The 10759-nt window shown below is 37.2% G+C and overlaps 1 protein-coding gene across 2 annotated transcripts; it reads left to right on the top strand.

Annotated features, from left to right (window-relative positions):
• Positions 1–2271: 2271 nt before the first annotated feature.
• Positions 2272–9908, top strand: LOC122090680 (uncharacterized protein At1g03900-like). Of its 2 annotated transcripts, XM_042660339.1 has the most exons (4): positions 2272–3060; positions 6945–7232; positions 7748–7821; positions 9614–9908. In XM_042660339.1, the coding sequence occupies exons 1-3, from the start codon at positions 2578–2580 to the stop codon at positions 7790–7792; spliced, it is 816 nt and encodes a 271-aa protein (XP_042516273.1). In that variant the 5' UTR covers positions 2272–2577; the 3' UTR covers positions 7793–7821; positions 9614–9908. The 2 variants fall into 2 exon arrangements, with proteins under 2 accessions (XP_042516273.1, XP_042516272.1); XM_042660338.1 differs by lacking the exon at positions 7748–7821 and having other exon boundaries at positions 2274–3060.
• Positions 9909–10759: the final 851 nt, after the last annotated feature.

Here is a 10759-nt window from a genome sequence, read left to right as displayed (position 1 = left end):
GTGGTAGTACAACTTAGTACTATAAACGTGGGAGAGAATAATTGATCTCTATACCCAAGCCCAAACTTGCTACTACAACAAGGGAGACACTTATTGGTTTTATTGATTGTTATGTATATTAATACTAATTTATGTATAGAGTAAGTTATATAAGAGAAATGAAGCGTGTGGTTCTGAGTTCGACTCCTCTTACTTTCTAGAGGCCACTCATACGGGGGTGTTTAATGCTCTTCATTGCTTTTAGTGAAAGTTGAATGGTTCTCATTCAACACCGGTATGACCGAATCCATGCGATTGTGGGGTCAGTATGAGTTCAAACATATAACAATCTAAGGTATGAAGCCAATCTACCAACTTATGTGTTTTCTATACTCTTTATGTTCAAACATGTTTATAGATGCTTAATCGGGTTTTACTCAAGTTTTGAGCCAAAATATGACTTTTTAACCCAAATGGTCAACAAAAGTACAAGATTTCGATCAAGTTTTAACCGAAATTCATAATATTTTGGTAAATAAAAATCTCAATCTATGCTTATAGGACATTTTCCCATGCTTATGTGTCGGTATTAAATGGATTTGTATTGCACCCCATTATATATTTACTAATTAATATTTATTTGATTTTTTTATATATTTTATGAAAACCTATTTTATTAAAACCAAGGGCAAATCCGTCCGATATTGGTATCATATCAGTATCAACCGATATTAATACCGATACCATATCCGACACCGATTACTAATTTTGCTTCACTTGTACGTGAATAGGGCCTCTGTGAACGGATACATTGGACATTGACAGATGCGGACATAGTAAAATACACGTATTATAAACGTATAATACGCGCATCTGAATGTTTAATTCAAAAGTTCATAATTTGGCGTATCAATCCAAAAAAACCGTTTAATACGCGGATTTGAAAGATAATCGTATTATACATGAATAATACTCGTATGATATGTTACATACTCAATAAAACTTTTAGGTTAAAAAAATAAATGAGATTAACTCAAATGGGCCAAATCCCGATTTCCGACCCATGTCTTCTATCAGGAACCCTAATCGATCAAAACTATAACCCTTCTTCTTCCCTCATCTAAGTAAACCAAAAAAAGAAGGAACCCTTGCCCTAGTGACCCATACTCCATCTCCGTTCTCAGCAGCCACCGACCGAGGGCGATAGGAAAGACATCAATACCCCCTGCTCTCATTCTCTTCTCCATTTCTCTTCCCATCGATTGTTGAAAACCCATTCAACCCTTCATCTTCTCTGTTTCTCTCCTCATTGGAAGTTGAAAATCCAATCGAGGGTAATTGCATTTGTAAATAATTTTTAATGAGAAGCAAGAAAGATTCAAAAGAGGTGACTCACATGGACAAAGATGGCTAAGGGTGGGATTCTCCAAAAGGGGTTGAAATGAAAACCATTTTAGGAAATGTAGCATACAATTGCTATTTGAATTGGACTAACAATTATTTACAAACATAATTGCAGTTAGACAATGTGAAGAATTAGAAAGAGTGAAATGACACAGGTGTTCTCCTCCCTTTGTTCTTGCAATACTGCATATGAGAAATCAAAGGAGTTGAAGGGAGGAGGTTCTTGAGCCTTAAAATTGATCCATGACTGGTCTTAGATTGTATCCTGATAAAAATTTCAAGAAAATCCAAGCACATCTCTGGGATGAACAATTGCAAACACTTATTCTTCATCTTCTTGAATCTTGTTTTCGTACCAAGAAAAAGAGAACATGTTAAAGTTTCGAGATGAGATGAGGTTTGATTATCCTCTTAATTCTTTTTACCATACCCTTTTTAGGGGTTAAATTTAATTAAAATTAAATGTGAAAATTCAAAGGAATGGAAAATGATTTCAAATTGGAAAATCATATTGGATTTTAGTGTCCATAAAAGCATGGTAGATTATAATTTAGTTTCAAACAATCATTTTTAGTCCCAAATTTTTGCTCCCAGATTTTGGCAGAGCAACCGTATTAAACACGTATCGTATAATTACCGTACGTGTTTTGTTGCACCAAATTTTTTGAAACATATTATTGCCGTATGATCCATTTAATTGTAATACGTATCCATTCTCATATTATCGCCGTTCTCAAACTTACTAACTATAACTATGGATGCGGAAGCTCGAGGATTGACGATGCGACGGAGCATTTGTACTTTCTACATTGGACACCTGACGCAAGGATTATAGTAATAACATAAGGGTAATACCGTAAAATATCACTCCTGTCTCACAAATCACAATTTAAGATTTTACTTTCAAACACTCTCCCAACTCGCCGCCTTCGAACCCACGCTTCTCTGCAACTCAAAATATTTTTAACCTTTTCCAACGAAACGATTGAAGCTCGTATCCAATGTGAGCTTCCAAATCCCTTCCATCTTGCAAACCCTAGATCTCTGCCATATTCTCCATTTGAAGATCCCTATGATTTGCTACGATTCATCATTGTGAAGGAAGACAACGTTTTGATCTCACTGGAATTGGTAATTTTTTCAAATTACATTTGAGATTTCACAAATTTCCTGCCAATATTTTGAATCTGAACCATGTCATTTGAAGATGAGGAGGCTTTTGAGCATACGCTTTTGGTTGTTCGTGAAGTTTGTGTGTTCAAAATCCCACCTCGAAGCACAAGCGGTGGATATAAATGTGGGGAGTGGTTACAATCTGATAAGATCTGGTCGGGGCGTCTGCGTGTGGTTTCGTGTAAAGAACGATGTGAGATCCGGCTTGAGGATCCCAAGTCAGGCGATCTCTTTGCCGCTTGCTTTGTTCTTCCTGGGCAGAGGGAGAACTCCGTTGAAACTGTCCTTGATTCGTCCCGCTACTTTGTGTTGAAGATTGAAGATGGGACGGGCAAGCATGCCTTTATTGGGTTGGGATTTAATGAGAGGAATGAGGCATTTGATTTCAACGTTGCGCTGTCAGATCATGAGAAGTATGTAAAGAGGGAGAATGAGAAGGAGTCGGGTGAAGCGAGCGATGATAATCATATCGATATTCATCCTGCTGTTAATCACAGATTGAAGGTATATAATTAGTTGAGGATTTTCAATTTTTAGCTCCATTTTTCTGCTATACGTTTACAGTACACTTTAAAATGGTAAAAAGCCAAACCAATCAGGAAAAAAGAATGAATGTACCCAAAGAAAAGGGGAGAGGGGTAGGTATGAATGAAGGAGCTGATGAGATGAGATTGTGAGCAACTCAGCATTAACTAGTTGTTATTATAAAATTATTATTTTGGCTTTATCTTTTCTATCGTTGGTTCTTTTATCCATCGAATGATCACCTGGGTTTTGTGGTTTGAAGACATAGCAACTATTTGACTGTTAAACCAAATTTTGTTCTTCTCTACTCTCATATCAGGACCGAGTACTGTCTGCTTGGGAAAATTAGCATTTGAATGTAGAGGAGTCCAGTTTACGGAATGTTTTTGTACTTGCATATTGAAAGTGAGCAGCTTTTGAGTATGTTTTCTTGGATCATTGATTACTAAATTTTGAGTCCATTGGGTATATTAGTTACAACTCAGACGATGTGAGATCTAGATTATAATGTAATTGCACTTGATTGATAACTTGGAAGTAAATATACTATCGTGAACCACCAAAAGAAATAGCTTGAACTATCTTCCATTTTTCCGATGTCCTTTGATTTGTGTTCTGATGTTGGAACTAGTCTGCCACATGGTTATTGGTGTCATGAGTTATCAACAACAATTTTTTTTTTTTGATCTTGTTTGATTTAGACCTTTTGAAGCAGTGATTTGGATTTATTTCCCATAGTTTTGTTAGTCGTCTAGGTGTTAGAACCATGAATTTTTCATTGAACAGCATTTGATTTTATAAGTGTTTGATTTTGAGATTGTTACATACACATGAGGTAAATACATGCATACATACATACACTTGAAACCCGAGGACAGGGTGCTGCAGGAAATCAGCGTCAGTGGCTTCTGTCAAAAATCGTAATAGCAAGTCGTTAGGTATTTACATGAATGGTTACCACAAATACTACTTGAAACCCAGAGGGTAGGGAGGTACTGGAAGATCAGCATCAGTGGCTTCGGTCATAGTCATGAGGTGTTTACATGACACACCTATACCAGAGAATTTTTCGGTTAATCCGGAACTTGGCTGATTTATTAAGGTTTGATGAAAGTAAATCTAAAAGAGCAAACTTTCTATGATGGATTTTTTGGTAAAGTAACTAGACTGTTCACCCGAAACCTGTAATTACAAAATTTCCCTTATCAAGTACCCCCCAATGACAAAGTTGCTAGTCCAGAATCACCCAAATGTGCTAACATTTTAATACTAATCCTATAATACTCTTTTCTCACCACATTACAATGCTTCCCTATCAAATGCTGATCTGATGTTGGTGAAGGAAGATGAAGTCATTTAAATCCTTCACAGAGAGGCTCTGTCAACATAGACACAGATTGACCAAAGTTATTTCTATATGTAAGGAATGATTGTTAGATTTCCGTTTCTAAAAGAGATGAAAATCTGAGTAGGGTCATTGAAAATCTCTATCATTAAGGAATTGTCTCATGCAAGAGCAATTCCGTGGATCGGCCTGATCTCGTTTGGGAATCCGGATGTAGATGAACTGAGTCCTATTGGTTTTTGGAGTCAAGTAGGATATCAGCAATCTATTTTTTTAGTTATATTTATATTCCAGTCATATGTTTTAGTTTGAATAGGCTAGTAACGGTAGAGTTTCATTACGTTTCAGTTTTAGAGTTAGAATAGGAGTCTTTTGATCTATACCATGTAACCACTTTTAATAGCCAGATTGAATAATGAAATTGTGAGTTTGTGGAGCCTGTTGGCTGTGTGTGTGTGAGCTTCTTCCTCTCCCCCGCCCCCCCTTCTGTGTGAGTTCTCTCTTGTATTCTGTTTCTGGGCAGTATTAGCAGTCCAAAGACTTGAATCAAACACTGTCAATTCTTCTCTTTTCCCTCTAATATTTTAAGCTCTGGTGCTACTCCTAGGGTGATGTAGATGCCCATCATGGGCTACAATACCACAGGAGGAAGAAGCCATCAAATCAGCCTTTGGGCTGAGTTAGTCCCCAGTAGCTGCTATTTTGTTTCTTAAATTAGAAGATGGAGATAGTTCCTATTTTGCATTAGTTTCTAATTTGAGTTAAGCTTCTAAATTTTGTTATTTCAGGCCTCTATATATAGAGAGGCTGCTGTAGACACAAAGCACAATTGAATTAATGAAGTTTTCTGCAGCTATTGCTTGCTCCCTCTCTTGAGAAAGGAAGACAAACAACTGAGATAGCTGTGGGTGAGATGCCCAGGCTGAGATAGCCATTCCCACACACATCTATCTTGCTTAATATATTCTTTTCTTTTCTTTTCTGATTTCTGTCATTACTTTCTGTGAGAAGAGTGCTTGAGAGATAAACTAAACTTATTTGAAGAATTAACAAGGATCGAAACCTGTGAAGATCAGTTCAGCAGCTCAAAGTACATTGTGGCCTTTTAGGGTTTCAAAAATTCAAATTGGCAGGGCCTTTTCTCCTCTTCTGTCCAGCAGCTTTGAAATCCCTTTGGAGGGTTCAAAGGTCATCTCAAAGGGACCACTCAACCGGGGTTTCAGCCCCTGCTTCCTAGTCAAAACTGAACTGCAGGGTTTCTCCCTGTGCTGGCTGAAACCCAGATTTGTCTGGGAAGTGTTTGTTGCTGTTGAGATCTGTTTCTGAGTTGTTCCTGCTGCTGTGAGTGATTGTTTCTAAGTTGTGATACTTCTGACAGGTTTGGTCACTCTAACTTCTCTGCTGAGGTTATTTTTCTCTGGTTCTATTGTTTGGTTTCTGTAAAGACTGGTTTGAGTGTTCAGACTTGCTTTGGTTTGGGCTGTTCAAATATTGGAAGTTTGTTTACCTAGTGTGAACTTACTTCTACATTATAGGGGTAACTTAATCAGTCCAATTTGGTTCGCTAGAGTGCTGCAGTACTGAGAACCAAACCCTCAACAGAACTGAGTTCAGTTCTATCACCAAGGGCAATTTCCCAGACCTTTATTCTGCTAACCGATTCCCTGTTTGGCCTATATTCACTTGCATACAAGAGGATGGTTGGTTGCGACTCTCTTGGTATCTCAGGTTCATTGGTGGTTGAATGTAGGAGTTTTCTTGCCCAAACCAAAGTTATAACACCGCTGGTTCTGTTGCTGAAGGTTGAAGACAATGCCTTTCTTCCCTTTATTATTAAAACCCTTTTGATTTCCTTTTCCCATATTTTCCTCCTCTTTACCCCTAAGTCCCCTATATCCTTATTTTGTTTTCTATTGCTAGATTACCCATTACTCACCTATACGTGACACTCTACTTACTCTTTCACTTTATATTTGAAGTTCCGATAATTTACAAGATCGCCATTGTCTTCTTACTTTTACCTGTTGTGATCGGGGGGCCCATAAGTGAACCCAAACAGGGCTATTGAACCTGGGTTTCGCATCATGTCCTTTTCTACATAAAGGGATAACCTGTTAAAGGCTCAAGTTTCATCGGTGACATGTTAATGCTATTGTGTAGAATTAATGTGGGGTGGTTGTTGAAAAGTGCTGGCATTCTCTGTTGGAGGTCCTGAGTTCAAATTTCTACCAAGACATGCTTGTAAAATAAATTTCAGTGTAATAAGTCTGTAGCTTTTGTGTACGACTCCATTTCATTTTCATGAAGTTTGCTCTTATCTTGTTTGTCAAGATTTTCTGGAAGAATCTTACTATTTGGAAGGTTATGAATTTGAGTTGCACGCCCCCTGGGGGGGTGATTGGAAGTGTTATTACCCCTATTTATCTGCTTTACACACCTTGTAAATTGTACATGTTCTAATTGAAAAATTATTGCTATTTTGTGTATTGCATTGACTTTTAGGTGTTTGGATTTTTAGGACGGTGAGACCATCCGGATAAATGTAAAGCACAAAACAACTAGTGGAACTGGCATGCTTTCAGCTGCTGGGTTGTCTGGTGGTGTTCCAGGGGTGGGGAATCCTAAATCTCCAGGCCTTGCTCCACCACCTAGTGGAGCTGGGAAAATTCGATCCCCTCTTCCACCGCCACCCAATGATCCTGCTGTTGGTCGGATGGCTTCTGGCCATCATGGTGTTGGATTCAAGGGTTCCAAAGAAAACGTGAGGCGTGCAAATGATCCTTTGTCAGATTTCTCTCAACTTGAGGTATGCTTCTACCCATCCATTCCATTTGTTGCGCAGGTGGTATAATTTCCATGTGCTGACACTGTATGGACAGCTTTATATAAGCCGTTCAACAAACAATAAGTCTTAGAAGCATGAATGTCCTTGGCCTATTGATGGTGCAGTGAAGGTGAAGAAAAATGAATGATTTCTCATGGAAGACCAACCTTTCTTTCATGGGTCCACACCCTATTGACTTGTGCGATTTGATCATATATGTGCTGTTGAGCACATACACTAGCTGTAAAGTCTGGCTAGTTTCAACCTCTTTTGATCAGTTATATTGGAATTCATATATCCAGTTTAGTGAATTCTTCTGTCATTGGAACAGCAGGATTTCAGTGTATAGAGTTCCTATTCTCTAGACAGTTACAACGGGTATGCATTGGAATATGAAGAGTATTCCAATATGCATGATAAAAATAAACAAATAATGATTGTCAAAATACACCAGATATATTTTATCAAGTTAACCATAATGTCTGTGGTTTTTGCAGTACTGGATCAATTTTTATTTTGCACTTTTTTCTTTCTCTTGCTGAAGACACCCATGGACTCCATGGAAAGAAGGGTATGAAAATTTTTAATCTAGTCTTCCACAAGAAATCTGAGCAACACAATGAGAAACCAACCCCCTCCAAGAAAAAAAAAGAAAAAAAAGAGTCTTATTATCTCTAATTCTGTATATAAAGTATATTAACAATTCCCCTCTGACACATTTGTTTTCCACCTAACACCACTGAGAGACCCACATAATGGAATATGAGTATCTTAATTATAACTTACTCTTTCATTTATCCAAATATAGCTTAGTCTCTCATATAGATCTTTTAAATAATATCAGAAGATTAAATCTATAAATTGCTCCTCTTAAACAAAAATTTAAATTTAAATCTTTATTGGATGTTACCCTAGAAAAACTGGAACTGTGCTGAGTACTACTATTTCATACATTCACATTTATCTATACTAATGCCCTACTTCATGCTTTATTGTTTGATAACTTTTGACATGATTGTGTTCTAGCTTTATTGATTCTTGTATGCCCTAAATGAAGGGCCTACAGAAATTGTAGTCATTGAAGGGGCCTTTCACAAAGAGTAGGTGCATCATGTGTTCATCCTGTTGTGGACCTATATGATGATGATGGGGTTATGTTGGAAGAGGAGTACACTCCTGTTGTTTTGTTGAGTAATGAATGTTGAAATCCTGGTTGTATATGGTGAACATGGAAAATTTGAGACTGATTGGAATGAGGAGTCCTCTGAACATGGTTTTAGGGTTTTGTAATGTCTTAGTTTAGCTTTCAGTCATTAGTGAAGGCCACATTGCTACATTATGTTTCATGCATGGTTATGGGCCAACACCCCCCTCCCCTTTGTTTTCCTCTGGTTGCTGCTTAAAAAATTGAAACAGTCTGTTAGTATAAATCAAATGCTTCTATTTTGAAATATGCACTATTAACTACTTGGAAACCTCTGCTTCTTGAAGAAACATCGAGTGTTTTGACCATCTGTTGTTTGTACCTGGCTGATGCATGGTTTTCTTCTTGGATTTTGCCGTGATTGTGTTGGGGTATCAACGTTTTATCTCAAAATGGGAATGTTAGACCATTCATGGATATCAGTTCCTGGCATTAAAGAGTTAGATGGCTACTTATGTCACAGACGCACAATATAAGATGTACAGAGGTTTGTCTGTCAAAGTTTCTAGTTATAATGACATGGTAGACTGATGTATATTTGATATATGGTGAAAGGTCTTATAGGCGGTTCATCAAGGAAGCCTTTCCCTGATGGGCTATCTATTTATATCCTCTGGAAGGGTGATGATAACTCTGACCTTTGGACAGAAGGGATCTGATATGGGTTGATTACATATGAGATTTCAATTCTAAATTTTATTGTACATTTGTACCTCCCCCATCATATATTGGCATTTTTTGCTTGTATTGTCAGTCATCCCTTTGCTTTCACCCTTTTTCAGGAGTGACTGAATGAGACCCTTTTTTTTTTTTTTAAGGATTTCAAAGCTTTATTTCGCAATGTGGTCATGTCAGTTAGTGTTTGTTCATATGTGAGTTGGCACCTAGGAGTCCTACCAGACCACAAATATTTGGCCCTACCTAATATGCCATGCGCAGATATTAGATGCATATGTACAGGGAGTCTTTACTTAGTGGGCTGCTGTACAGGAAACCATTGATATTGATGTATAGGTATTTTTGTTACTAGTTAATACTTACTATGTTGAGCAAAGACTTGTGTATTCCGTTATATCTTGAGGAAAAGAGCTTCCATTGTCCTTTTTTTTTTTTAATAAGTTTTGCTTTCTCATTTCCATTTTATTGTGGGGACTTGCAGAGAACCCTTCCTTCAGCTACTGGATCAGGATCAACAAAGAGCACCGCAGCAGGATGGGCAGCATTTTAAATTTGTGTAAGCATATGTTGGATGGGTGGTTGTTTCTTCTCTTAAAGATTAAAAAGGGAAAAAAGAAAAGAAGTAAAAGGAAAAGAAAAAAGAGTGAGGCATTATAGACTTACCAATCTTTTAAAAATATAATGTTCAATGGAATATGTCTATTGTTTCGTCTGCTCTTATTTGTATTTAGAAGCCTTTTAACATATTATATTTGGTAAATTCTGAGATTATCATACATGATCATGTCCCTTTCACAGATTTTATCAGGGAGAGAATTTCATTCAATGATTTGAAAATTTATTTAGGTTGCTTTTGCCATCTTTTTAGGTCAATACTGTTGAATGGTATATGAAAATATTATACACTTGGAGGGCAAGGATCCATGTAGTCTGCTCTATATAGTGGATTCGGCTTCTCTCCAATGCGCTTTGAGGGTAAGGATCCATGTAGTCGATCCCATTTAGTGGATTCAGCTTCTCTTCAGCCCAATGCAGCAACCGACAGCTATGAGGACTCCGATAAGCACCCCAACACATGGGGGTGCACCTCCAGGTCCTCCCAGCCGTCGGATGCTGCCTTGGAGAACTTTTTCCCCATTTAGTCAGGACAAGACACAAAACATTTAGTCATTTCATACATTGAAGGATGGTATTTTCCATTTCATATATATTCAAGAGCATCAAAAGCACTTCTTCTGGTGATTTTGCCGTTGGTTTGGCAGATGGCATGCAGGAAATTAAATAGAAAATTCCAAGTAAAATATGGAATAATGAAGTATACCTATTTTTTCATCTTTAAATAATGTTTGTCGGAGATTTCGTGTAATTCTTCTGTTTGATACATCAAACAAGAGGATAGGATTTGGAAAGAAAATAAAGGCCCTATTTTAGTTAGAAGTGAAGTAAAATCAGAACGGATCCAAAATGTTCTGCTAAATTAAAACTGAAAAATTGTGTAACCAAAAAAAAAAAAAAAACACTGCATATGATAATCAAGTTTAGGAGTGTCTAAATTATACTTCTATTGGTGTATTTAGAACTGACTCATTTTCTTAATTGCCCCTTCCTTTATCCTCAAAAGTCATTT

This window comes from Macadamia integrifolia, chromosome 10, assembly GCF_013358625.1.
Source record: "Macadamia integrifolia cultivar HAES 741 chromosome 10, SCU_Mint_v3, whole genome shotgun sequence".
Taxonomy (NCBI): domain Eukaryota; kingdom Viridiplantae; phylum Streptophyta; class Magnoliopsida; order Proteales; family Proteaceae; genus Macadamia; species Macadamia integrifolia.
This window is presented reverse-complemented; position numbering and strand designations above follow the sequence as displayed.

Bases quoted from the DNA above. Each gene is read 5' to 3' on its own strand.
- LOC122090680 (XM_042660338.1), top strand. From the start codon at position 2,578: ATGTCATTTGAAGATGAGGAGGCTTTTGAGCATACGCTTTTGGTTGTT. The intron at 3,061-6,944 runs GTATATAATTAG...TTGGATTTTTAG, and splicing joins CTGTTAATCACAGATTGAAG to GACGGTGAGACCATCCGGAT. The intron at 7,233-9,613 runs GTATGCTTCTAC...GGGGACTTGCAG, and splicing joins CAGATTTCTCTCAACTTGAG to AGAACCCTTCCTTCAGCTAC.